This window comes from Leuresthes tenuis, unplaced genomic scaffold (assembly GCF_036924035.1).
Source record: "Leuresthes tenuis unplaced genomic scaffold, fLeuTen1.0.hap1 SCAF_18, whole genome shotgun sequence".
NCBI lineage: Eukaryota > Metazoa > Chordata > Actinopteri > Atheriniformes > Atherinopsidae > Leuresthes > Leuresthes tenuis.
The window spans coordinates 2,097,480-2,121,279 of record NW_027325372.1 but is presented as its reverse complement, the minus strand read 5'-3'; the positions used below and the strand labels follow the sequence as shown (position 1 = coordinate 2,121,279).

General features: G+C 46.3%; 1 protein-coding gene across 2 annotated transcripts in view; it reads right to left on the bottom strand.

Moving 5' to 3' along the window:
* Window positions 1-9,100: 9,100 nt before the first annotated feature.
* The window catches only part of atp9b (ATPase phospholipid transporting 9B), a 54,992-nt gene continuing 40,292 nt past the window's right edge, over window positions 9,101-23,800 (bottom strand). Inside the window, exons 17-30 of one of the 2 annotated variants that reach the window (XM_072370125.1) lie at window positions 23,527-23,619; window positions 20,918-21,001; window positions 18,717-18,887; window positions 18,523-18,621; window positions 18,327-18,416; window positions 17,999-18,143; window positions 17,600-17,664; window positions 17,235-17,390; window positions 17,078-17,142; window positions 15,922-16,030; window positions 15,782-15,839; window positions 14,488-14,691; window positions 13,687-13,719; window positions 9,101-10,458 (exon numbers count right to left, since the gene is read on the bottom strand). In XM_072370125.1, the coding sequence (XP_072226226.1) occupies window positions 10,322-10,458; window positions 13,687-13,719; window positions 14,488-14,691; window positions 15,782-15,839; window positions 15,922-16,030; window positions 17,078-17,142; window positions 17,235-17,390; window positions 17,600-17,664; window positions 17,999-18,143; window positions 18,327-18,416; window positions 18,523-18,621; window positions 18,717-18,887; window positions 20,918-21,001; window positions 23,527-23,619 (1,509 nt within the window). In that variant the 3' untranslated portion in view covers window positions 9,101-10,321. The remainder of the gene's footprint in view (window positions 10,459-13,686; window positions 13,720-14,487; window positions 14,692-15,781; window positions 15,840-15,921; window positions 16,031-17,077; window positions 17,143-17,234; window positions 17,391-17,599; window positions 17,665-17,998; window positions 18,144-18,326; window positions 18,417-18,522; window positions 18,622-18,716; window positions 18,888-20,917; window positions 21,002-23,526; window positions 23,620-23,800) is intronic. The other variant, XM_072370126.1, reaches the window with a different exon arrangement.

Genomic DNA, 23,800 nt, shown 5'->3' with positions numbered 1-23,800 from the left:
TGCACCAACAACCTCAGGACTGACACATGAGGTTTGAATCCCTGAAGCCAAACTGTGTTTATTACCGAGGCCTCTGGTGTGAGCTGAACCCTCAGCAACACACTGAACATCTTTGTGCTGCAATCTCTTCGGCTGATGAGTGACACAATCACGTTTAATCCGACCGAAGATCATTTTGTGTCCAGGAAACTTTTAAACATGTCTGACCCCACGCCTCACAGCGGCCCCAGCTGCTGGGAGCGTTGCCTGGCAGCCTTTCCCAGAGTTTGGCCTGCTTAATCATAATTTCACGAGTCTTGGAGGGGTTAAGGATCTGGGGCTGGGGGTGGTCTCCCTCGTCACAAACCCACACATTTTTGTCGTCTGCCCACCCTCGTGTGGCCGCTGCCAAACTCTGGGAGCACTCAGCCCGGTATGACGTGGTTTGGATGCAGAAAAGGTGGAAAAGACCTCAACTCGCGATTCTTTCCACCGCTCAAAGCCTAAAAATCCATGGCCTGGCTTTATTTGGGGCTGAAGAAAAACACGATGGAAACATTGGACGGTGATGCAAGTTATTCATAAAGCAGGGAAAAAAACTGGCGTCCTCGCTGCTGAATCACCTGTTTGTTTTGGAAAAATGATTTGGAGGGAAACTGAAGAATCTAACTGTGTCTTTGTGCGCCGGTGAACACGCCCCCCCCCCCCCCGGCTCATAACTGCTTTTTTATAAAGTGTTTCTCGAAGTGAAATAATAAAACATTAAAAATAGTCGCAAACTAGCCTCAGACTGTGACCAGAACACTGGCTTGAAGGCCATGAAGTAATGCTGAGCGGCATGACGTCACCACGCCAAACCTTCACCTGGCGCTGATGTCATCGCTGAGTCACCGGGATCGATCAGCTCCATTTGTAGGATGATCAGCGCGAGCTGTGTGGGAGTGAACATCTGGCTCGTTTCACCTCTGAAATCCTCTTTCATTCTGCTGTTATCCAGCCTGTCAGAGAGGTGACCCCCCCACTCCCCGCTCTTTCTTACAGACTTCCTGTCTCCCATCAATGTTCTCCTTTTTCCTCGGCCGCTGTGACGGAATCCCCGGCTCTGTTTCCTGTTGTGAAGGCCCGTTGCCTGGATACCGGCGAGGGAGGCGTCGCCAGAGCCGAGGGAGGTTCACTCTGTGCCTCTAACTGTCCCTGAGCCGACGCGAAGCTCGTGCACGACCCCGAGCAGCCTTTCCCCGAGGCGCACAGCGCGTCGCTGTCTCAGCTGTCGGCTGCACAGGCTCCTTTTACATAAACGAAGAATGGAGCTTGTGTAACAGCGGGGAAGTCTGGTTTCCAGGCGGCACGCAACAAGGTGGGCTTCAGAGGACACGAGGAGGGTTGCAGGGAGGCGACTGTGGTCTGCGCACGGCCTTGGAAGTGTTTGCTGTGATAATAACGACCCGCAGTTAGCTTTTCTGAATGAAAAGAGACCGAAGAGAAGTTTCATCCAGCTTTAAAACACTGTGGCACAGTTCAGGTCCAAATGGGGAGACAGTAATTCAATTAAATTCAGTTCGGTGGCTTCATTAATCCCTGAAGGTGAATTATGTCCCTGCAGCATTAATTATTGTTAAAGATCAGCTGCTGTTACTGATAACTAAATAAAATAAATCAGCTGACAGCGCAGCAGAGAGGAAGGTGTGGCAGAAACCTTCAGGGGTCTCCATCGGAGGGTTGGGCTGCTGTTTCTGTAGCTTAGCAACAACTCGGCTGATGATGTCACAGCGTCAGCAGGTAACTCAGGTGAAGTCTCTCAGTGCAGCATGGACAGAAACATCTCTCCTGCCTGCCTCATATTCCTGCTGTGGATAAAAGGTGGATAAACGTTTTCTTTAGTCTCTTTTCATTCAGAAATGGTTTTTACCCCTTATTCCAGGCATTACCTGAGCTTTTAAAACTCAAATCAGCCGCTCCAACCTCCCCGTTACCACGGTAACCTGTCATAACAGAAGTCCTTCCCAGCAGCACAGAAACACGTTTCAGAAGTCTGTTTTTTCACAGGAAAAAAAAGCTCAAGAAGATGCAGAGCAGGACCTGGGATGTCCAGAGCTGCCGCCTCCTTGGCCAGCTGCATCTAGCCCTGACAAACCAAGACTCAGCGCAGTTTACCGGGTCAGATGGGCCTCAGGCTCGGCTCCCTGGCATGGCGGCTGCGGTGCAACGCCACCGTTCAGCCCTTCTACCGACTGATGAGCCTTTTTAAGGTGAAATATCACAACTACAGGCTGGCATGCAACCCTTTTAGAGCCGACAAAGTGCCCGAATCCGACCATTTCTAAGCCTTATGCGATGAAACTGCTGTGCTTTGCCATTGTTGGTTCGTCTTGGCTCTGGGTGTTTACAGTCTTATCGGCGCTGGCTGAGTGACACTGACTAATATGAACAAGAATCTCTCCTATTAAAGCCAACAGAAGAAGCTTTGATCACAAACACATAAAATTACAGCTGGAAAAGGTTCAAATGACCCACAGGGGGCCAGATGTTGTGATGAAGATCAAGCAAAGGGCTCAAAACAGTTTAAATCACTTGGTTTTATAACTGAAAACATTCTAATTGAATCCCTTTAGCCCTTCAGACTTCCAGTTTATAAGTAATGTAGTGATCAGCTGTAGTCATATGATATATACGACCATATTTGGACAAAAGGAAACAGCTGAAGAGTTCAGTTGAAACCTGAAACTCACATATTCGAGCCTATTATCTATTAAATTATGGGCTTGTTCTCAAAAGGACCATCAGCAGACTCATCAGCCGGGCTGAATCTAACAAATGGAGCCATTCAAACTTCATCCCACCAGCCTTATTCCCTCCATTTTGGATGTTTAAGCTCCTCCTTTAATTCTGATTTGAATTTTTTAACACGTAGATAACCGCAGATTCGTCTCATGCACACAGCTTCGTGCACTAAAACTCAACTAAACGCCTTCTAGAAAGAAGTATTTTACTAATTCCAACTGTGAGGTTTGAGTGTGGGCTGGAAAACTTGGGTTTTCGGCTTGTAATGTTAAAATCTCCCCTTTGTTTACATGGCTGCGGCAGACCTAGCTAAGATAGCGCTAAGATGCTAACGTTTGGTTGTGGATCCTGTTTGAGGGAACATATTTAAAAATGGAGGCTCACACTCGTTTTGTAATTCTATCTGTCATCAGATAGTGGGTGGATGGCATTTGAGATGGTTGCTTTCTGCCGCTTCACCACTAGATGGCAGTAATTGCTCCAGAGTGTTACTTAAAGCCACGTGTCCTGATGATTTTAAGCTATTTCTTTCCGTTTTGTAATGTTGGCTTCTGATGTTGAGTTTGCAGGTTGAACAAATCACTGTGAAGAACAGCTGAAATACTCTCTGAAGTGTCCTAATTGCCAATCGTGCGATGAATAAAGAGGCTAAACACACACAGCTGCTGAAGCCTGCATACTGTTCATAATCTCACATCTGGATGCTGCCCAGTACAGCCACAGTTGGACCTTTTGGCCACTGATCCGCTTCTCTGGGGTGTCTGGAGAGTCTTGGCATTGTCAGCCTGAACCAGCGACGTCTAGCATCACAAACAAGGGCAAAGACGCGAAAAAAGGACTTTGTTTGATGGAGGAATAAATAATGAAATGATGGGAATGTTTTCCCAGTTTGACCCTCGAAGTGTGGAACCGTCTTGTCTTACTTAAGACGTCTAAACTCCTCACTGAGCCAGGCAGGCAATATCATTAATGGTAACTTTATCTCTGCTGGTTGCTTCTTAATTCAAACATGGTGCTGTGGAATTTTATAACAAGCTCAGGCGGAGGGAATATGGCTTCAGAAGCCACTTAGCCGCTTGGTAACAGGATAGCATAATGGCATAATAGCAGGTCTACCCCTCCAGCACATAAAAAAGCTGCAAAACTTGTGCAAAAATACAACTGATTTGACAAAGGTTTCCTGAGCCAGAGGTTTCTGCTGCGTAAGTGTTTCATCTCCCACTCACGGGCCGGAGAAAATTGAGTTTAGAGAAGAAGTGTTTTGCAAAAACGCCTCATCCTGCTTAGCCTCAAATTGAGTTATGGAGTCACTTTTTATGACAATTGTTGAAGTAGAGACATAACATTAGATATGTGCTCACTCCCATAATTAAATCCCGTGAAAGGCTGAGAGGCTCAGACTCATCTCCGTTTGTTTTACATGGAGGAGGCGACGGCATTTAAACCACATTTGACTGTCAAAGTGCAGCAGAGGCTGACAACACAAAGCACTGAGCTGGGATGAGTCCTAGATATAATCTCCCATTTCTTCTTTTTCTGGTTCACTTTCTGACGTTGGTGTGCATTAGTGTGGAAATTCAGGGGGTTTGGTTCGTGGTTCCAACAAATTTTACCGTTTATTGCGGAACAAAACTAGATTATTTACACGGAATAAGTGTTTAAACACAAGCCATGTTTTTCTAATCCTAACCAAGTAGTTTCTAATGCCTAAACCAAACCAAACAACTGAAATAAGACTTTCCAACCTCCACATCTGGATTCCTCCTTTAAAGATGACACATTCTGCTCTTTTTAACAGTTAACTACATTTTCTGAGGTTCTTGTTGAGATTTATGAGACACGGTTTGGTCAAATTACCTGTTGGTTTAAGCACAGTGGCTCTGGTCTGACCTCTGCTGAAACAGCTCTGCTGCAGCAGAGAAACACTGCCTTCCTATCCGATGTACACAGCGTAGCTCGTAGTACCATAAATCACTGCGTTTAAACTCTTTATACACATTTATGTCATTAAACAATTGTATTAGGAGACCAGAAACATGCCGATAATGTAACGCTAGCACAGCGAGAGTGAGGAGAGGACCGGTGTTGTGTTGGAAACACACCTTAAACACAGCTGCAGGTTGTCTGAGTTACAGAACAGAACCGTTCAACTAGAAAGCTTCAGCTAACAAAGTAATGTGGGAACAATAATGTTCATCTTTCAGAAAGGAACAGCAGGAACTCCTTAGAAGTTGGTGTACGTCATCTTCATTAGCTAAGCTGTTAGCGTTAGCTTCAGCTAACAAAGTAATGTGGGAACAATAATGTTCATCTTTCAGAAAGGAGCAGCAGTAACTCCTTAGAAGTTGGTGTACGTCATCTTCATTAGCTAAGCTGTTAGCGTTAGCTTCAGCTAACAAAGTAATGTGGGAACAATAATGTTCATCTTTCAGAAAGGAGCAGCAGTAACTCCTTAGAAGTTGGTGTACGTCATCTTCATTAGCTAAGCTGTTAGCGTTAGCTGCTGCTAAAGGAAGAAATAAATCAGTAAATAAACCATGAGGAGTTATTTCTTCATTAGCTAAGCTGTTAGCGTTAGCTGCTGCTAAAGGAGGAAATAAATCAGTAAATAAACCATGAGGAGTTATTTCATTAGCTAAGCTGTTAGCGTTAGCTGCTGCTAAAGCAAGAAATAAATCAGGAAATAAACCATGAGGAGTTATTTCTCAGATGCTTCCATTTCCCTGCTCTGAAGTTCAGGCTCTGAGAGTTGGAACTGATCCTCTTTGTGGCTCAGTTCCTTCAGTCCAGCGTTGAACTGGACCAAGTTGTTAAAACAGTGGGATGAAAAGTGTCTGCTGCACATTCACAGTCTTTAGCTAACTCTGCTGGAACATTAGCCTCAGATATAGTTTATCCACTGGGCTCTTATATCCTCTGAGGCTGCTGCTGGATGGAAGATGCATGCTCCTCAGTGCAGCTGACAGCAGAACATTTCCACCAGAAGCTGGCTTCATCCGGCCAGCAGGGTGGCTGTGAGTGGGCGGGGCTTAGTAGAGGAGGCGGAGCCAACTTAAGGAGTAACAGCTCATTAAATGAGGAACTAAAAAAAAACAGGTTTGTGTTCTTGGGGAGTTCAGACGCCCTGATATCTGCTCATAAAATGCCCAGAGATTGTGTAAAAGAGGAATTTGTGTCTCTGCTGATTTATGTCCTCAGCTGATCTGTGGCTTCTGTCAGACTGTTGGGGGTCTGAATACCTCCTTCCCTCTTCCCTTTTCTCCTTCCAGCTGGAAGTGTTTGTCCTATTTGAACGTGGACGTCGTTCCCAGTTGGTCAGGTCCAGCTCAAAGTCAGGAATGAGTGAAAGCTGCAGCTTTTTAACGCGCTCATTAAATCCGCTGCACACATGGTTCTGTCCGAGCTCCAGTTCATATGCAGAGCATCCATCATAATGTGTTGTTGTTGGTTTGCAGTAAATCCTGCTGGTTTTCTGACGTGCAACTGGAACACGGTCAACTCGGGTGACATAATTCCCACCCCCGAGCTCTGAGGCCAGTGGATGCAACTGTGAGCAGATTCTCAAAAGCACTTTAATGTTCCCTGGACTGGCTTTAAGTCCCCAAAGCACTTCTGGTCATTTTTCTCTCTATAAAAACATTAATAAACCCATTTCTGTTGCTTATTTCCTGCCCCACTCGAAGCTTGTTGGGCCCATCAGATGGAAAGCTTTAAATACAGCTAACAAATGTTAAAGTTCAACAATAGACTCGTACAGCCTGAATATCAACAACAATTCCGACTCTGTGAGCTGAATTTTCATTGTCCAAAGCACTTTAATGTTCCCTGGACTCGCTTCCCGAGCACTTAGTTTCATCGCTCTTTTTTACATCCAAGTGCTTCATCAAGCAGCAACTGCTTTTGCCTCATTTGAAACAGGTTTGGGCTTTTAGATGGAAATCTCTCGTGTATGACATTGTCACGGCGACCGCATCAGACGAGCGAAAAACACATCCAAAAGTACAACAAACACCCCCCAACTTCATCGTCCTCAAAGCAACTTTAGACCGGCGACAGAACTACCGATTCTGTTGGTGATTAAATGCTAAATCCAGCATTAAAATGTTACATTTGACCATTTTAATTGTAAATTCGGATTCTAAAGCGCTTTGAAATGTTTAAAGTTCTGCAGAAATTCTTCTTCAGCCATTTTTCTCCCAGAAATCAACATTTAAATCATTCATCAGGAAAGACAAACGCTCTCTGTCCGAACAATAAAAATCCCGTGAACGTTATCCGGTCCTTCAGAGCTCCTCTCGCAGCACATTAACTCTCCTCCTCAGGCAGCTTGGAGGGTTAACTCTCCCCCGAAGAGGTAAAGACGCCCTGCAGGGCAGCATCTCCTCTCCTCTGCAGCTCCACAGCGAAAAGATGAAAGAGAAGCAACATGCTGGAGCCATCGGACCATCACATTCATCACTGCGTCACCCACAAACTACTTCCTGCTCTGTGGGAAAAATTGATAACACATTATTTGCTGAATGGTGCCCTTTGAGTACAACATTATGACAAAGAGGAACAGAAGGTCTATAACCAGAGCTTTGTTCATACAATAAAAGTGCATTTAGTTTATGTACATCAACAATGACAAAGCAAACGACATTATTCACAATTTGTACTGACATTATTTGCTGTTAGCAACATGCTAATCATTGTAGCAGTCTCTGCCTGGCATAAAGCACATCACCTGTGGCAGGGCCGGCTTTGGGCAAAGGCTGTGGCGCCATCTGCTGGAGGGGCGCGGAAATTTAATTCTGAAAGTGAAAAAAAAACAAAAACTATTTTTAAATTATACTTGAAGATACGAATAATACATTTCTTGACACTTTTTCTTTTAAATGAATAATAAAAAGAACAGAACAGCGCCCTGAAGCTGACGCTAGTGGAAGGTGAGGCGTGTGTGGGGGGGTGTTCGTCGCACTCAAGGCGACAAACGATGAGCTGACAGTAACCTCCAGGGTCGGGGATTTCAGCCTTGAACTCACGAACAGTCTGGATAGAGAGAATTTCATTCAACACTTAATTCTATCAAAATAATGTGAGAAAATACCACAAAGCTATAGAATTTTACCTTAATTTTACTTTAAAATAAGAAGCGTAAAATATAGAGACACTACACAACGTTAGGAAAATAAGGCACTATAATAAGAAAAATATATAAAATATGGAGACAATACAAAGTCCCATTCCCATTATATCATTTGTGTAGAAAAGAAAGTTAATTTAAACCACACCAGGAAAGAAAACACACATATCTGGTTCAGATGAAATGGATCTCTTTGAAAGATTGTTAAGTTCTGCACAAACCTGCTGATGATGCATTGATCTGATTCAGCTGCACTGAAGCAGGGAAACATCTAAAACCTGCAGGGAAACATCTAAAACCTGCAGGGAAACGTCTAAAACCTGCAGGGAAACGTCTAAAACCTGCAGGAAACATCTAAAACCTGCAGGGAAACATCTAAAACCTGCAGGGAAACATCTAAAACCTGCAGGGAAACATCTAAAACCTGCAGGGAAACATCTAAAACCTGCAGGGAAACATCTAAAACCTGCAGGGAAACATCTAAAACCTGCAGGGAAACATCTAAAACCTGCAGGACAGCGGCCCTCCAGGACCGGAGTTTGACGTCCCTGTTTTAAGGGATCTGATATACACACATTTCTGAAGAAGTGAAGCTCATTTATCAACAAACGACACATCTGCAGACGACTGCCAGGGATGGACCCGCCCTGCCAGGCGCTGGGTAACCCGGGGCAACACTGCAGCTGATGTGGTGGATGAGGTTTTCTGGGCTGATCAGGACCACAGGCCAGATGCTGAGTGATGCTTCACGTCTCTTTGCCTCGCAGAACAGATTTTGGTTTGCTTACACACTGCAACGTTTAAACTTAAAAAATGAGTGTGTAACATGACTTCTGAAGCCAGAACATGCATAAACACTTCTGACGGTCGTGTTTTGGATTCATTACATTATTCGTGTTTATCTGATGCCGTCGGACACACATGGAAAAGCAGAGTGTGTTTTGGTGGAAGGAATCAGCTTCAATTATCCAGAAGAGCTGTGAAGCTTTGACAAAGTTGTTGAGTTTCTGGAAATGTGTTTAAAAGTCAAAGAAAATGTGAGAATCTGCACATATAAAGCACTACTTCTCCGGTTCAGGGTGACATCAGAGCAGAAAAACCTTTCCTTTGAGCCTCCACCTGTTATTCTGTGTCTCCACCTAGTGGCCACATCATAGATTTCACATTTAATACAATCTTCAATACAAAATGGTAACTTTTCAGCATTCGTAGCTTGTTTTTATTGATCATTAATCATTAACAGTTCTATAAATAACAGTTACTGTTAGAATCTTCAGTGTAAGACATTAAAGCAACAACAACACAGACGCCGACAGAAAACACAGGAATCAACTTTTCTAAGAATGGAAAATCACAAATTTAAACCAATTTGCATTAAAGTGTCACCATCTCTCCCCTAAAAAACTACATCCACTTGGTCCTTTTCTGTCTTTAAGTAGAGGAGAATAAAACTAAAGTTTAGGGCCATCAGTCTGAACCACCTGACTACAAATCACAGCTAACCTACACCCTGTTTCCTCCTCTGTACAGTTCAGGGTTCAGCTCAACTTTTCCCAACACTTACTGTAATGGAGTGAATGATAAAACTCATTCAGTCGCACCCGTGGAGGCCTGAGCGCACTCTGCCAACAGCGTCTCAGCGCCTGAAATGTGACTTTTTAAGTAGTTTTCTATCAGAAACACGTTTTCAAACCAAAAGCAGCAGCATTCAAGTTCAGATCTGACGTCCGGTTTCGATCCGAGGCCAAAATGCAGCTTTAATACATGAACAGACGTGATGTTTAGGCACAAAGCGAGCTGCTGACAGACATCACTCCGTCTTCATCAAGGCCAAAGATGGAAACATTGAACACTTCTAAGGAGTGCTGGTTTTGAATTGTATTAAAATGTGGGACATTTAACAGCATTTTCTTGTGAATGTCATCGTAGTTTTTGGTTAAACACAGCGAGGTGCACGTTGACAGTGGTATCAATCAAAGCTGCATGTCAAGGCTCGACTTACAGAAACCCACAGGATTAACCTCAAAGTAAGTGATTTCTTTATCCCTTCCAGCAAGTTGACATAAATACCCTTAAAAAGTAACACTTAAAAAACTTAAAAAACATTGAAAGTGACGCATTCCAAACTGTATAAAATAACACTTAGAGCAGAATGGTTTGATGCTTTGAAACAAAAGAAGGCAGATTGACCCTTTACGAAAAAAACAGGGTCAATTGTTTCAGGCCTTCGACGGGGAGTCGCTTCTTCTGAGGGACTTCATCCGTCCTCTTACAGTTTTTTCAAGTAAACCCAAAGAGCTTTGATTGTTGCAGCGGTTCCTCCCCCTGCACAGGTCTCCTGTCCCGCCACCGACGATCAGAGAGTCCGAAACGAAAGTGCAGAAAACGCAGAGAAGCACAGAGTTGCAAAGCTAACCGCAGTCGTCCCAGCCTGGATCATGAGGACAGTTTGGAGTAGCTCGGAGGTGAAAACTTGCGCTTCAGGTACTTGATTATGTAGAGAGGAAGACAGCTGACGAGTGTGATGGCGGACACCTTCCACAGGAAAGGCCAAGTCGTAATGTAGGAGAAGTCTGAAAGAAACGAGCAAAACACGCGTCAAAGTGCAGCCACAACTGGACGGCATTACAGATGAGCGCAGCAACCATCGATGGCATGAGCGGCAGCATGAGCGGCAGCATGAGCGGCAGCATGAGCGGCAGCATGAGCTGCAGCATGAGCTGCAGCATGAGCGATAGCATGAGCTGCAGCATGAGCTGCAGCATGAGCGGCAGCATGAGCGGCATCATGAGCGGCAGCATGAGCGGCAGCATGAGCGGCAGCATGAGCGGCAGCATGAGCTGCAGCATGAGCGATAGCATGAGCTGCAGCATGAGCTGCAGCATGAGCGATAGCATGAGCTGCAGCATGAGCGGCAGCATGAGCGGCAGCATGAGCGGCAGCATGAGCTGCAGCATGACCGATAGCATGAGCTGCAGCATGAGCGATAGCATGAGCTGCAGCATGAGCGGCAGCATGAGCTGCAGCATGAGCGGCAGCATGAGCTGCAGCATGACCGATAGCATGAGCTGCAGCATGAGCTGCAGCATGAGCGGCAGCATGAGCGGCATCATGAGCGGCAGCATGAGCGGCAGCATGAGCGGCAGCATGAGCGGCAGCATGAGCGGCAGCATGAGCGGCAGCATGAGCTGCAGCATGACCGATAGCATGAGCGGCAGCATGAGCTGCAGCATGAGCTGCAGCATGAGCGGCAGCATGAGCTGCAGCATGACCGATAGCATGAGCTGCAGCATGAGCGGCAGCATGAGCTGCAGCATGACCGATAGCATGAGCTGCAGCATGAGCTGCAGCATGAGCGGCAGCATGAGCGGCATCATGAGCGGCAGCATGAGCGGCAGCATGAGCGGCAGCATGAGCGGCAGCATGAGCTGCAGCATGAGCGATAGCATGAGCGGCAGCATGAGCTGCAGCATGAGCTGCAGCATGAGCGGCAGCATGAGCGGCAGCATGAGCGGCAGCATGAGCTGCAGCATGACCGATAGCATGAGCTGCAGCATGAGCGATAGCATGAGCGGCAGCATGAGCGGCAGCATGAGCGGCAGCATGAGCGATAGCATGAGCTGCAGCATGAGCGATAGCATGAGCTGCAGCATGAGCTGCAGCATGAGCGATAGCATGAGCTGCAGCATGAGCGGCAGCATGAGCTGCAGCATGACCGATAGCATGAGCTGCAGCATGAGCTGCAGCATGAGCTGCAGCATGAGCGGCAGCATGAGCGGCATCATGAGCGGCAGCATGAGCGATAGCATGAGCGGCAGCATGAGCGATAGCATGAGCGGCAGCATGAGCGATAGCATGAGCGGCATCATGAGCGGCAGCATGAGCGATAGCATGAGCGGCAGCATGAGCGATAGCATGAGCGGCAGCATGAGCTGCAGCATGAGCGGCAGCATGAGCGGCATCATGAGCGGCAGCATGAGCGATAGCATGACCTGCAGCATGACCGATAGCGTGAGCTGCAGCATGAGCGGCAGCATGAGCGGCAGCATGAGCTGCAGCAGCCATCGATAGCATGAGCTGCAGCATGAGCTGCAGCATGAGCGGCAGCATGAGCGGCAGCATGAGCGGCAGCATGAGCGGCAGCATGAGCTATAGCATGAGCTGCAGCATGAGCGATAGCATGAGCGATAGCATGAGCTGCAGCATGAGCAATAGCATGAGCGATAGCATGAGCGATAGCATGAGCGGTAGCATGAGCGATAGCATGAGCGGTAGCATGAGCGATAGCATGAGCGATAGCATGAGCTGCAGCATGAGCAATAGCATGAGCGATAGCATGAGCGATAGCATGAGCGGTAGCATGAGCGGTAGCATGAGCTGCAGCATGAGCTGCAGCATGAGCGGCAGCATGAGCGGCAGCATGAGCGATAGCATGAGCTGCAGCATGAGCGGCAGCATGAGCGGCAGCATGAGCGATAGCATGAGCGATAGCATGAGCTGCAGCATGAGCAATAGCATGAGCGATAGCATGAGCGATAGCATGAGCGATAGCATGAGCGATAGCATGAGCGATAGCATGAGCGATAGCATGAGCGATAGCATGAGCTGCAGCATGAGCGATAGCATGAGCGATAGCATGAGCGATAGCATGAGCGATAGCATGAGCGATAGCATGAGCGACAGCATGAGCTGCAGCATGAGCGGCAGCATGAGCGGCATCATGAGCGGCAGCATGAGCGATAGCATGAGCGGCAGCATGAGCGATAGCATGAGCGGCAGCATGAGCGATAGCATGAGCGGCATCATGAGCGGCAGCATGAGCGATAGCATGAGCGGCAGCATGAGCGATAGCATGAGCGGCAGCATGAGCTGCAGCATGAGCGGCAGCATGAGCGGCATCATGAGCGGCAGCATGAGCGATAGCATGACCTGCAGCATGACCGATAGCGTGAGCTGCAGCGTGAGCTGCAGCATGAGCGGCAGCATGAGCGGCAGCATGAGCTGCAGCAGCCATCGATAGCATGAGCTGCAGCATGAGCTGCAGCATGAGCGGCAGCATGAGCGGCAGCATGAGCGGCAGCATGAGCGGCAGCATGAGCTATAGCATGAGCTGCAGCATGAGCGATAGCATGAGCGATAGCATGAGCTGCAGCATGAGCAATAGCATGAGCGATAGCATGAGCGATAGCATGAGCGGTAGCATGAGCGATAGCATGAGCGGTAGCATGAGCGATAGCATGAGCGATAGCATGAGCTGCAGCATGAGCAATAGCATGAGCGATAGCATGAGCGATAGCATGAGCGGTAGCATGAGCGGTAGCATGAGCTGCAGCATGAGCTGCAGCATGAGCGGCAGCATGAGCGGCAGCATGAGCGATAGCATGAGCGATAGCATGAGCTGCAGCATGAGCAATAGCATGAGCGATAGCATGAGCGATAGCATGAGCGATAGCATGAGCGATAGCATGAGCGATAGCATGAGCGATAGCATGAGCTGCAGCATGAGCGATAGCATGAGCGATAGCATGAGCGATAGCATGAGCGATAGCATGAGCGATAGCATGAGCGATAGCATGAGCGATAGCATGACCAGCAGATGAGCAGATGAGCGCAGTGCCCAGCGTGAGCTGCAGCGTTAGCGGCAGGGACAGAGCTTACATTGATGAAATGAATCCAATATGAAACATGTTTATGTTTGTTATCACACTGAAATGAAAACCAGACCGTGGAATGATACGAACAACAAAGAATCTGCAGAGGACGGAACATAACAAAAGATGATCTTCATGCTGCAAACCTACCAAGAAAAGCTCCAAAGGACACCCTGCCTATGCCTGTTGTTAGCGTACAGAAGCAAAAGAAGAAGTGCAGCAGAAACAGTGAGTTTAGTACAAAAAGGAGAGGAAGAGGAACACAAACTCAACAGAAAGCAGAAGCAGCCAAGGAGACGGTTCCACAAGGGGGCGCACCTGACCCCTCAGGTCACCTGAAGCTGCTGCCAGATGTTAGCAGAATTACTGATAAACTACAGGTCAGCGGGTTTGTGAGGTCTCTAAACCGAGCGCAGTGCGAGGAGCTGACGATAAGGTTAGCTTAAACTCCCCCTACCTGTCTGTAGCAGACGCTTTTATCCGAAGCGGCTCACAAATGAGGACATAACATTACAGCTAACATCAAAGCTAACAATGCTGTAGTCAGTTTTTCATTGATTTTTAGCAAAGAAGCTTAGAAAACTCTGTCCCTGCAGTTCCTACATGCTGTAGCGCGCATACTCATATCGCCAGGGGGTGTTAAACAGGAAGGCAAAGCTAATTATGACCCTTTTGGCCTTCTTTAACTGAGTCGTATTTCTATAGGTCCGACGACCAGAAACCAACTGAACTTCCTTGTTCAGCATCTTATGTTTCATCTGCTTTATCACATGAGAGGAAACTGGATTTATTTGGGCTTTGTGTGGATGTTCAGACCAATAAAAAGGGGTATTTATATCAAATTATATGTAAACTACATTTATTTGGAGAATATGAAGCAGGTTGGACAGTCTTTAATCTAAACAATCCACCAGAAGGAGGAGAGATCTCTGGAAAAAACACGCCACCTACCAAAATACTCGCTGAGGAAGGCAAGCGAGGCGAGGTAGCAGCCCAGGCTGAAGAACTCCGCCACCACCATCAGCCAATGCCACGTGCGCACGGTCAGCGCCACCATCAGCAGCTCCGTCAGGATGAGCGCTGTGAAGGAGATGGCCACCACGTGCACGAACTCCGACTCGAAGAGCACCAGCGCGCCGTACATGAGGATGCCTCCTGAAAAAGGAGGCAAAATGACTGTGTGACGCGGTTTAAGGTGGAATTTTTAGAGAGCAGATAGCAGATATACGCCGCTGATGAGGAACAGCATCAAATATCTTGGTTCATTCTGTCTCTAGTGTCATGAAACCATCCAAATCTTTATGATTTGAGGTTCTACAGCACAGGTTAAACTCATTAAAGTGGATCTATTCTATCGGTACGTGCACACAGACTCATAACCCAGCACATCTAACATGATTTCATGACTTCTTCTTCTTCTTCTTCTTCTCTTTCAACACATCGTTGCTGCTTCTTTTCACACAGGGAGCCAGCTCAGATACATCATTCAAAGCATTTTATCTCCACTCATCCAGTCGTGCACCAAAGCAGCCAGAAAGAATTCCCAATCAGTACTTTTTAAAGTATAATCTGCCCGGGTTGGTTCAGCCTGGTGGACACAGCGGATGGTAGAACTGATTAAGGATGGATGTGTCTGGAGATAACTATTTAGAGGGTTATAAGACGGACAATGTCTTCCAGTGTGTCTCACTCAGGTAAACGTCCTCCGTATCCAGACCCACTCATCTTTGGGCGCCTGCTGTATCTTGATAGCCTTCTGTTTTATCATAACACCACATAAATTGAGCTTAATAGCCTATAACTGGTCACATAATTGCTTCTTCATACAGTGTTCATACAGAGCATTCCAGCGACTCAAAGTCTGTAATAAATAAAGCCAGTTCGGTGCCTAATTTTTTCCTCCCATGTCGTCTTAATGTTTCTTCTTCTTCTCTCCCCACAGACCTCCTTCTGGCCTTTAATTAAAAAGCCGGGGCTGTCAGGAAGTCACGCTTGAGCAGAAACATGGATCTTTCTCACACGCTGCATGGCTTAGCGATTACAGAAATATCGATTTACTGGACAGACAAAAGGCTGCATGTAAAAGCGGACGGCGGCTGGAAACCCAAGCTACTGAGAAACAGGACTGTCTGAGAATTTAAGGGGCCCGGGGACCGTGGCATTACCCAGAGCACAAATGATGAAATGAAGGTTTACAGTCTCAGACTGGTTCTTCCTCAGAGTCACAGCAGATCAGCCACCGTACCTTGATAGATGCTGATCAAAACCCAGATGAGGAACGTCTTGAAAGATAACGAACGGCCCTGAAAAAGAGAAACATCGTCCCTGAGTGCAACATGCACAGTAAAAACAGCACGAAGGACCTCTGTTAGAGGAGCACCGAACCTTGGTGAGGTCTTTATAAAGCTCGGGGTAGAGCAGGGCCATCTCTGGCTTCACATCTTGGTCCAGAACCAGAGAAAACACAGGGAACATGGTGTAGATGGTGGCGTACCTGCAAACAGAGGAAGCTTCGTCTGATTATCCCCGTTAATGAGGTCTGATCAGATTGTACAAGGATCAATCCACCGAAACAACCACAGAATGTGCTTCTGGAAGCAGGAACCTTTTCGGTTCTTCCTGCAGGAACTTTTAAAGGAAGTTCCTTCCTTTCGGGGGTCTGCATCGCAGGAACTGCAGCAGGTTGAACTCGTGTATTTGTTCAGAAGGAGTCATATGACAGCTTTGCTCTATGTTCTACGGTCAAGTTGTTTTGGTCTAATATCTTCAGTTTAATGAACAGTTAGAGCCTGAACCACTCAGATGATATTAAGAAATTAAACAAATCCCAGCAATGTTTCCTCTCCTGTAGTCTCATCGTTGCCAAGAAATTACTTCTCATGCATTGGAAAAAGAAAGAAGCACAAAGATGTGGCTTTAGTGATCTTACTAACTAACTAACTAATCTTAAATATACTCTCATGGATAAACTCCCGATATTTGAAAAAATTTGGTCACCTCTCATGCATTATCTCACACCCCGTAGTGGCAATTAATTTCTTTTATTATTATTTTTTTTGCCCTGTATTAAGACAAATTAATGAATAGGGTACGGGGGGGATTGTTTGTTGTTTTTTGTTGCAGTTTTCTTTTTAATTTATGTATCTGTTTTTTCTTTCCTTTACATGTTTGGCTATTATTTCACTTTCCATTGTTATGTAAAAAAAACCCAAAAAGAGAGCGCTGGATCCACATTTCTATTTGGTGTTCTGTATACTTGTATGTTTGCTGTAAATGTGTAACAGAGAAGGAGTCATATGAATTATTAAAACGGCATAAAGATGAACAGAAATACGATTACAGCAATTATTTGTATGACAATAAATCACGAAGGGGAACCATCTGTCACCACAGAGAGGAAAGTTGATGAAAATCGATGAAATCTCTTCATCTTTGCAGGTAAAAACTTCAATAAAACGCTTTAAAATGGTCAGACTGGGTCTAAAGTCAGTAGATCTCAGGTGACAGCATCACTGGAATGAAAAAGCACCGGTTTACATACCCCACCATGAGGAAACCCTGGTACAGGGGCACCGAGGCGAAGTAGAAGACGGAGGAGAAAACAGCCTGAAAGTTCAGGAACACAGTCGGATTTTTATTCTACATTCTGTAAGAAAAGATCTGTAAGAAACACAGACTGGCAGCGGGATGCTCTGTACCTGCATGGTGGAGATGATCATGCCTCTGTGCATGACGAACTGACCCAGCGCCGCAGAGCGCTTGTAGCTGTTCCTCCCGTGGACCATGAGCAGCCGGCCGATGTGCTTAAACTGAGTGATGGAGAAGTCTGCAGCCAGCGACGCCTGCTTCCCCTCCTGTTCAACAGAGGGAGGAAGCCACGTCAGAGCAGGGCAGGCACAGAGTGTGAGACTCATCCTCCTGAGCTGACCGCGGTCGTCACAGTTCTCAGGGAACTGTCTGCTTCACAACTCAAACAAACGACTTCTGAACACGATTCTTTAAAGAGAATCAAATCCAGGTGAAACTTTATTCATGTTACGACATCGTTTATCGAGTTTTTCACCTTTCCTTCGATGCCGATACCGCAGTCTGCTGCCTGGATCATGCTGACGTCATTTCCTCCATCACCTGTAACCACACAGAGACCCGTTAAAGCCACCACATCCGGTGCATCCCAGCTGTGCCGAGCGCCGCTCTCTGGGAGTTTCTGCTGCCACCTTGTGGATGCATGTAGGAATTTATCCTGCAGTTCAATGAATAAACAGCCAAAGTGACACTTTTCCTGCACCGTCCAACCAAATAACCGCAGTCAAACATGCTGGAGGTCAAACTCTGTCTGGATTAGTTTGTCAGAGGTTTTACGTCGTCTAATGAGTGCAGGCAGACAGGTTTTCCCAGGCTGTCTGTGGACTGCAGCCAGCTGCCCTGCAGGCCTGTCAGCCTGCTGTCTGTCGACACTCACCGATGGCACAGGTTCTGTTGGCTGTGTGCTGCTGCAGGAGAGTGACGATCTGGGCCTTCTGGGTCGGGGAGCAGCGGCAGCAGACCACCGCTGGGCACTGACACGCCAGCTCCACAAACTCGTGCTCGTAATACCTCAAACACACCTGAAAGAGACGGAGAGTTTTTCTGTGAAACACAACAGTTTTTGTTGAGATTTTATCCAAACTCTCCAGCCCTCGTGAGAACGTTTGTTTTGGCAGAGCAGCACTTTCTGCTCTCTTCTTCCTGTCTGCTGCATCCTCGGCATCATCTGCTGTGGAAGAAACTGTCATTGTGTGCTGAAGTACCTCTAAGGAGTCTCCAGAGATGACCAGAGCACAGTCATGCTTCCTTCTGAAGGCGTTGAGCTCCAGATGGGCCTCTCCTCGGTTTGAGACCTGCTCGAGAGCCACAAAACACAATTAGCCATAAGAACAGTCTGCTTGTTATCTTAAGTATCCCATCCCTTAAGTGGGTGCATTATGTTAACAACAGGCAGCGCACCGGTTTGAAGACGTGGATGTCCTGGTTTCTGGAAACCAAGTGGGAGCTTTTGGCGATGCATGTGGCAGTCTCCAGCTTGTCGCCCGTCAACATCCAGATCTAAGAGGAAAACAGGATAAAAAAAACAAGATAATTACAACTTAAATCAAATAAAATGCTGAGATGAGTCCCTCAGACCTGCTTTCTGCACCCACCTTAATGCCAGCGTTCCTCAGCAGCTCCAGAGTGGGCCTGACGTCGGCTTGGAGCTGGTCTTCCACACCGGTCAGACACAGAAGCTCCATCTCCCTCTCAAGACTCTCCACCACCGCTGCCACCTTCAGCGCTCGGTCGTGGATGCTCAGCTTTGCCTGGTTGTAGCGACTCTGCACAAAGAAGGAGGAGAAAGATGATGATATGATAAGAAAAGGCCTTGAACTGTGAAACTTTAGATGACGAGGATCGTAGAAACTGTTCCAGATTTTATTGGAGACGGTCAACTATTAGCTTTTTACCAAATAAAAACCCAAAGAGTGAAGCTGTGCAGCTCAGCTGCTGCTGCCCATCAGTCTGGGAAGGGTTATAAGGCCATTTCCAAACTATCTGGAGTCCATCATTCTACAGAGAGAAAGATTATTCACAAGTGGAAAACATTCAGGACAGCTGTCAATCTTCCCAGGAGTGGACGTCCCAGCAAGTTCACCCCAAGGTGAAGAAGCCCAGAGCTACATCTCAGACTCTACAGGCCTCAGTTAGCATGCTAAAGGTTAAAGGTCACCCCAAGGTGAAAAAGCCCAGAGCTACATCTCAGACTCTACAGGCCTCAGTTAGCATGTTAAAGGTCAAAGGTCACCCCAAGGTGAAAAAGCCCAGAGCTACATCTCAGACTCTACAGGCCTCAGTTAGCATGCTAAAGGTTAAAGGTCACCCCAAGGTGAAAAAGCCCAGAGCTACATCTCAGACTCTACAGGCCTCAGTTAGCATGCTAAAGGTTAAAGGTCACCCCAAGGTGAAGAAGCCCAGAGCTACATCTCAGACTCTACAGGCCTCAGTTAGCATGTTAAAGGTTAAAGTTCACCCCAAGGTGAAGAAGCCCAGAGCTACATCTCAGACTCTACAGGCCTCAGTTAGCATGCTAAAGGTTAAAGGTCACCCCAAGGTGAAGAAGCCCAGAGCTACATCTCAGACTCTACAGGCCTCAGTTAGCATGCTAAAGGTTAAAGGTCATGACAGCACAGTTAGAAAAAGGCTGAACAAGGATGGCTTGTTTGGAAGGGCTGCAGGAGAAAGCCTCTTCTCTCTAAAAAGAACATGGCAGCACAGCTTAGGTTTGCAAAGCTGCATCTGAACAAAGCTCAAGACTTCTGGAACAATGTCCTTTGGACAGACCAGAGCAAAGTGGAGATGTTTGGTCCTAATGCACAGCAGCACGTTTGGAGGAAACCAAACACAGCATATCAGCACAAACACCTCATACCAGCTGTCAAGCACGGTGGCGGAGGGCTGATGATCTGGGCTGGTTCTGCAGCCACAGGACCTGGGCACCTTGCAGTCATTGAGTCCACCATGAACTCCTCTGGATACCAAAGTATTCTAGAGTCAGATGTGAGGCCATCTGTCCCACAGCTAAAGCTGGGCTGAAACTGGCTCATCAACAGGACAAAGATCCCAAACACAGCAGCAGATCTACAGCAGAATGTGGGAAAAAGAAAAGAATCAAGGTGTTGCAATGGTCCAGTCAGAGTCCAGACCTCAGCCTGACTGAAATGCTGTGGTGGGACCTTAAGAGAGCTGTGCAGAAACCAATGCTGCAAACCTCAATGAGCTGAAGCAGCGCTGGAGAGAAGAGTGGCCGAGATTCCTCCAGAACCATGAGAGAGACTGATAACGTCCCACAGGAAACCATCACTGCAGCTCACTGCTGCTGAAGCTGCTGGATCAGGGGTTCACTTAGTTTTACACTCACTGCTGCTGAAGCTGCTGGATCAGGGGTTCACTTAGTTTAGTTTTTAGGGTCGTTTCAGGTTGTTTTTTCGCTGGAAAGAAGTTCCCTCAATATGAATAACACAGTAATCTGTATAGAAGAGTTTTAAATGTCAGTGTTTGGAAGAAGTTCATCATATTTTGCTCTTTAGCGCCCCCTGCAGTTGTGGGATGTCTGAGCTGTGCACGTTTACAGCCGTGCACGTGTTGTCATGTTGAAGAAGCCACAAAGACGCCTTTAAAAGTCCTCAAATGAACATTTCCATCTGTCAGATATATCAACAGAAGTGCAGATTCATTCCCTCCGGGGCTGGAACAGAAAGCTGGAAAACATGCTGGATATTTCTGTTATTGATCCCGAGGGACCAGACAGAGGAAACAGTCTGATGTTAACATTATTTTAACCCAGAGAGCACAAACAGGCCGTCCATACCTCAAAGTCCTGATACTGCTCCTCGGACAGAGACTTCTTGGCCACCACCAGAGTCCTCAGGCCTTCTCTGGCCATGTTCCCACACTGATGGAGAGCAGAGGAGACAGGCTCAGGTAACACACACACTTCCTCTGTTCTCAAGCCTTATTTCTGGGCTAAATCTCAAGGCGTGTCTTTGAAATTAATCTAAATATCAGGCCGCTGACACACAAGCACAGAGCAGCTGCTGGATAAGTACCCCGTGTGCAGGGATGTCAGCATATTGTTGCAAAAAAAAAGGAAATCAATGCAGAATAACATCGCCTCTGGTGAGGTTCAGAGGACACAGTAAAACAAAGGGGCGGACGGCGGTTTATTTTTCATATGAAACACCAATAGAGCTGATCGGTCCTGTTGATTGGTTATTGACAGGCAGAGTAAGAGCTGCCAGCTGATCCGACAGCAGGATATTACAGCCAACAGGACATCATTAGCACCATTGTTCAGGATTATGACATACTGTAATTACTTCAACTTTATCTAGGTCACTAATTAAACGAAAAACTGCCCCCGGTGCTAAATGATTCAATAATGCCAATATGATTATGAACATATGCACGAGAGACCTTCAGCCAATGAGCAGCTTGTAGCTGACCTGCTCCTCTGGTGATGAAATACCTCAGCTTTGAGCAGCTGTGGCGTATTTAGCTGTTGTTTGAGCCAACTGTCGACATGTTTTCTGTAAAATTGGCTGATTTTAGGGGAGCAGATGCAGTTTTCTGGTCTTACAGCAACAGTTAACGTCTCATCCACTGTCCAGATCATTTAAATGTTCAGAAAGGAACAGCAGTAACTCCTCAGAAGTTGCTGTACGTCATCTCCATTAGCTAAGCTGTTAGCGTTAGCTTCAGCTAACAAAGTAATGTGGGAACAATAACGTTCATCTTTCAGAAAGGAGCAGCAGTAACTCCTCAGAAGTTGCTGTTCATCATCTTCATTAGCTAAGCTGTTAGCGTTAGCTGCTGCTAAAGGAAGAAATAAATCAGTAAATAAACCATGAGGAGTTATTTCATTAGCTAAGCTGTTAGCATTAGCTGCTGCTAAAGGAAGAAATAAATCAGTAAATAAACCACGAGGAGTTATTTCTCAGATGCTTCCATTTCCCTGCTCTGAAGTTCAGGCTCTGAGAGTTGGAACTGATCCTCTTTGTGGCTCAGTTCCTTCAGTCCAGCGTTGAACTGGACCAAGTTGTTAAAACAGTGGGATGAAAAGTGTTCGCTGCACATTCACAGTCTGTAGCTAACTCTGCTGGAACATTAGCCTCAGATATAGTTTATCCACTGGGCTCTTATATCCTCTGAGGCTGCTGCTGGATGGAAGATGCATGCTCCTCAGTGCAGCTGACAGCAGAACATTTCCACCAGAAGCTGGCTTCATCCGGCCAGCAGGGTGGCTGTGAGGGGGCGGGGCTTAGCAGAGGAGGCGGAGTCAACTTAAGGAGTGACTTATTTTAGAAATGAAAATCAGAACGGCTCGTTAAATGAGGAACTTTGAGACAAAGAGGAGCTGAAATAAATACCAGGGTTGTGTTTTTGGGGCCTTCAGACACTGATATCTGCTCCCAGGAACAGGAAGAAGTTATTTAATGTCCCCTTTAGTAAATACTAATGTAATATTCTTAATTATGATTTGGTGAAATATTTCATTGACTTAAACCTATTACAGTTAAATCTCTTTTTCATTTTGATTCGATCTTTTCATCTCTTTGGATTAGATTTGCCCAGTTAATCAGAGTCACTGTGTGAATGGGCGGGGCTTAGCAGAGGAGGCGGAGCCAACTTAAAGAGTAACAGCTCGTTAAATGAGGAACTTTCAAACAAAGGGGAACTAAATAAACACCAGGGTTGTGTTTTTGGGGAGTTTAACCCTGATATATGCTCCCAGGAACAGGAAGAAGGGATTTTTACTGAACATGTCACCTTTAATTTCCCTGCTGATCAATGTACAGCGACATTTATAAATGCTGTTGAGCATCTTAATATCCCCAGTTAGCATTCATAAACCCTGCTGTGTAAATTCATACATCGATACCAGTCAGTGTCCAGGAACACAGCCTCGTTTAAAACAGCATTTATAAGTTAGACGAATGGAGGAAAGATGACACAAGCACTGATCTGTGAACATAGATCAGCAGTCTAACTTATAAATGCTGCCCTGTGGCCCTCAGACGTTTTAAATAGGCGCTTAAAAGTCACCTCATAGTAAATAAATGGTGAAAATGCTCAATCAGAGGGCAGATGGTGACAAAACCTGTGGAAACACTCATGAACACGAGCTCAAAAGATTACTGAGATGACAAATAAATTACTGTATTTCATAAAAGTCAAGTGGTTTCTGCCCTGCACATCAGACACCAGGTGAGCATCCTTTATAGAGGATCTTTGTGGCCACAGGCATCAAACACCAGGTTTCTACCATTAGAAACTGTTTCCAAATGTTTCCTTCCAACAAATTTACTGAGAACAGTTCATAGAAATGATAAGAATAATAAAAAGAAGTAATAAATGTGATGTTTTCCTGCTGGTATGGAGTAAACTCGTCATCTTCTGAGGGAACAATAAAGTTTTTACCTCTTCTTCCAGCCAGTCGTTATACTGGACGATGGTCGCCATGGCAACGTCAGCCCCCTTCATGTAGAAGGTGATTTCTCCCGTCGACTCCTCCTGCATCGAATCCAAATTCAAGTTAACAAAACTGGGAAAATCTATTTAAAAACCCTGCCTTTCCAGATTTCTCGGTCGATTTCAAACATTTGCGGCAGATTTTTACCACTTTTGGTGGTTGAAATCCATTGAATAACATTTAAGTTATATTTTGACCACATAGGCTCTTATGATGCAAAGT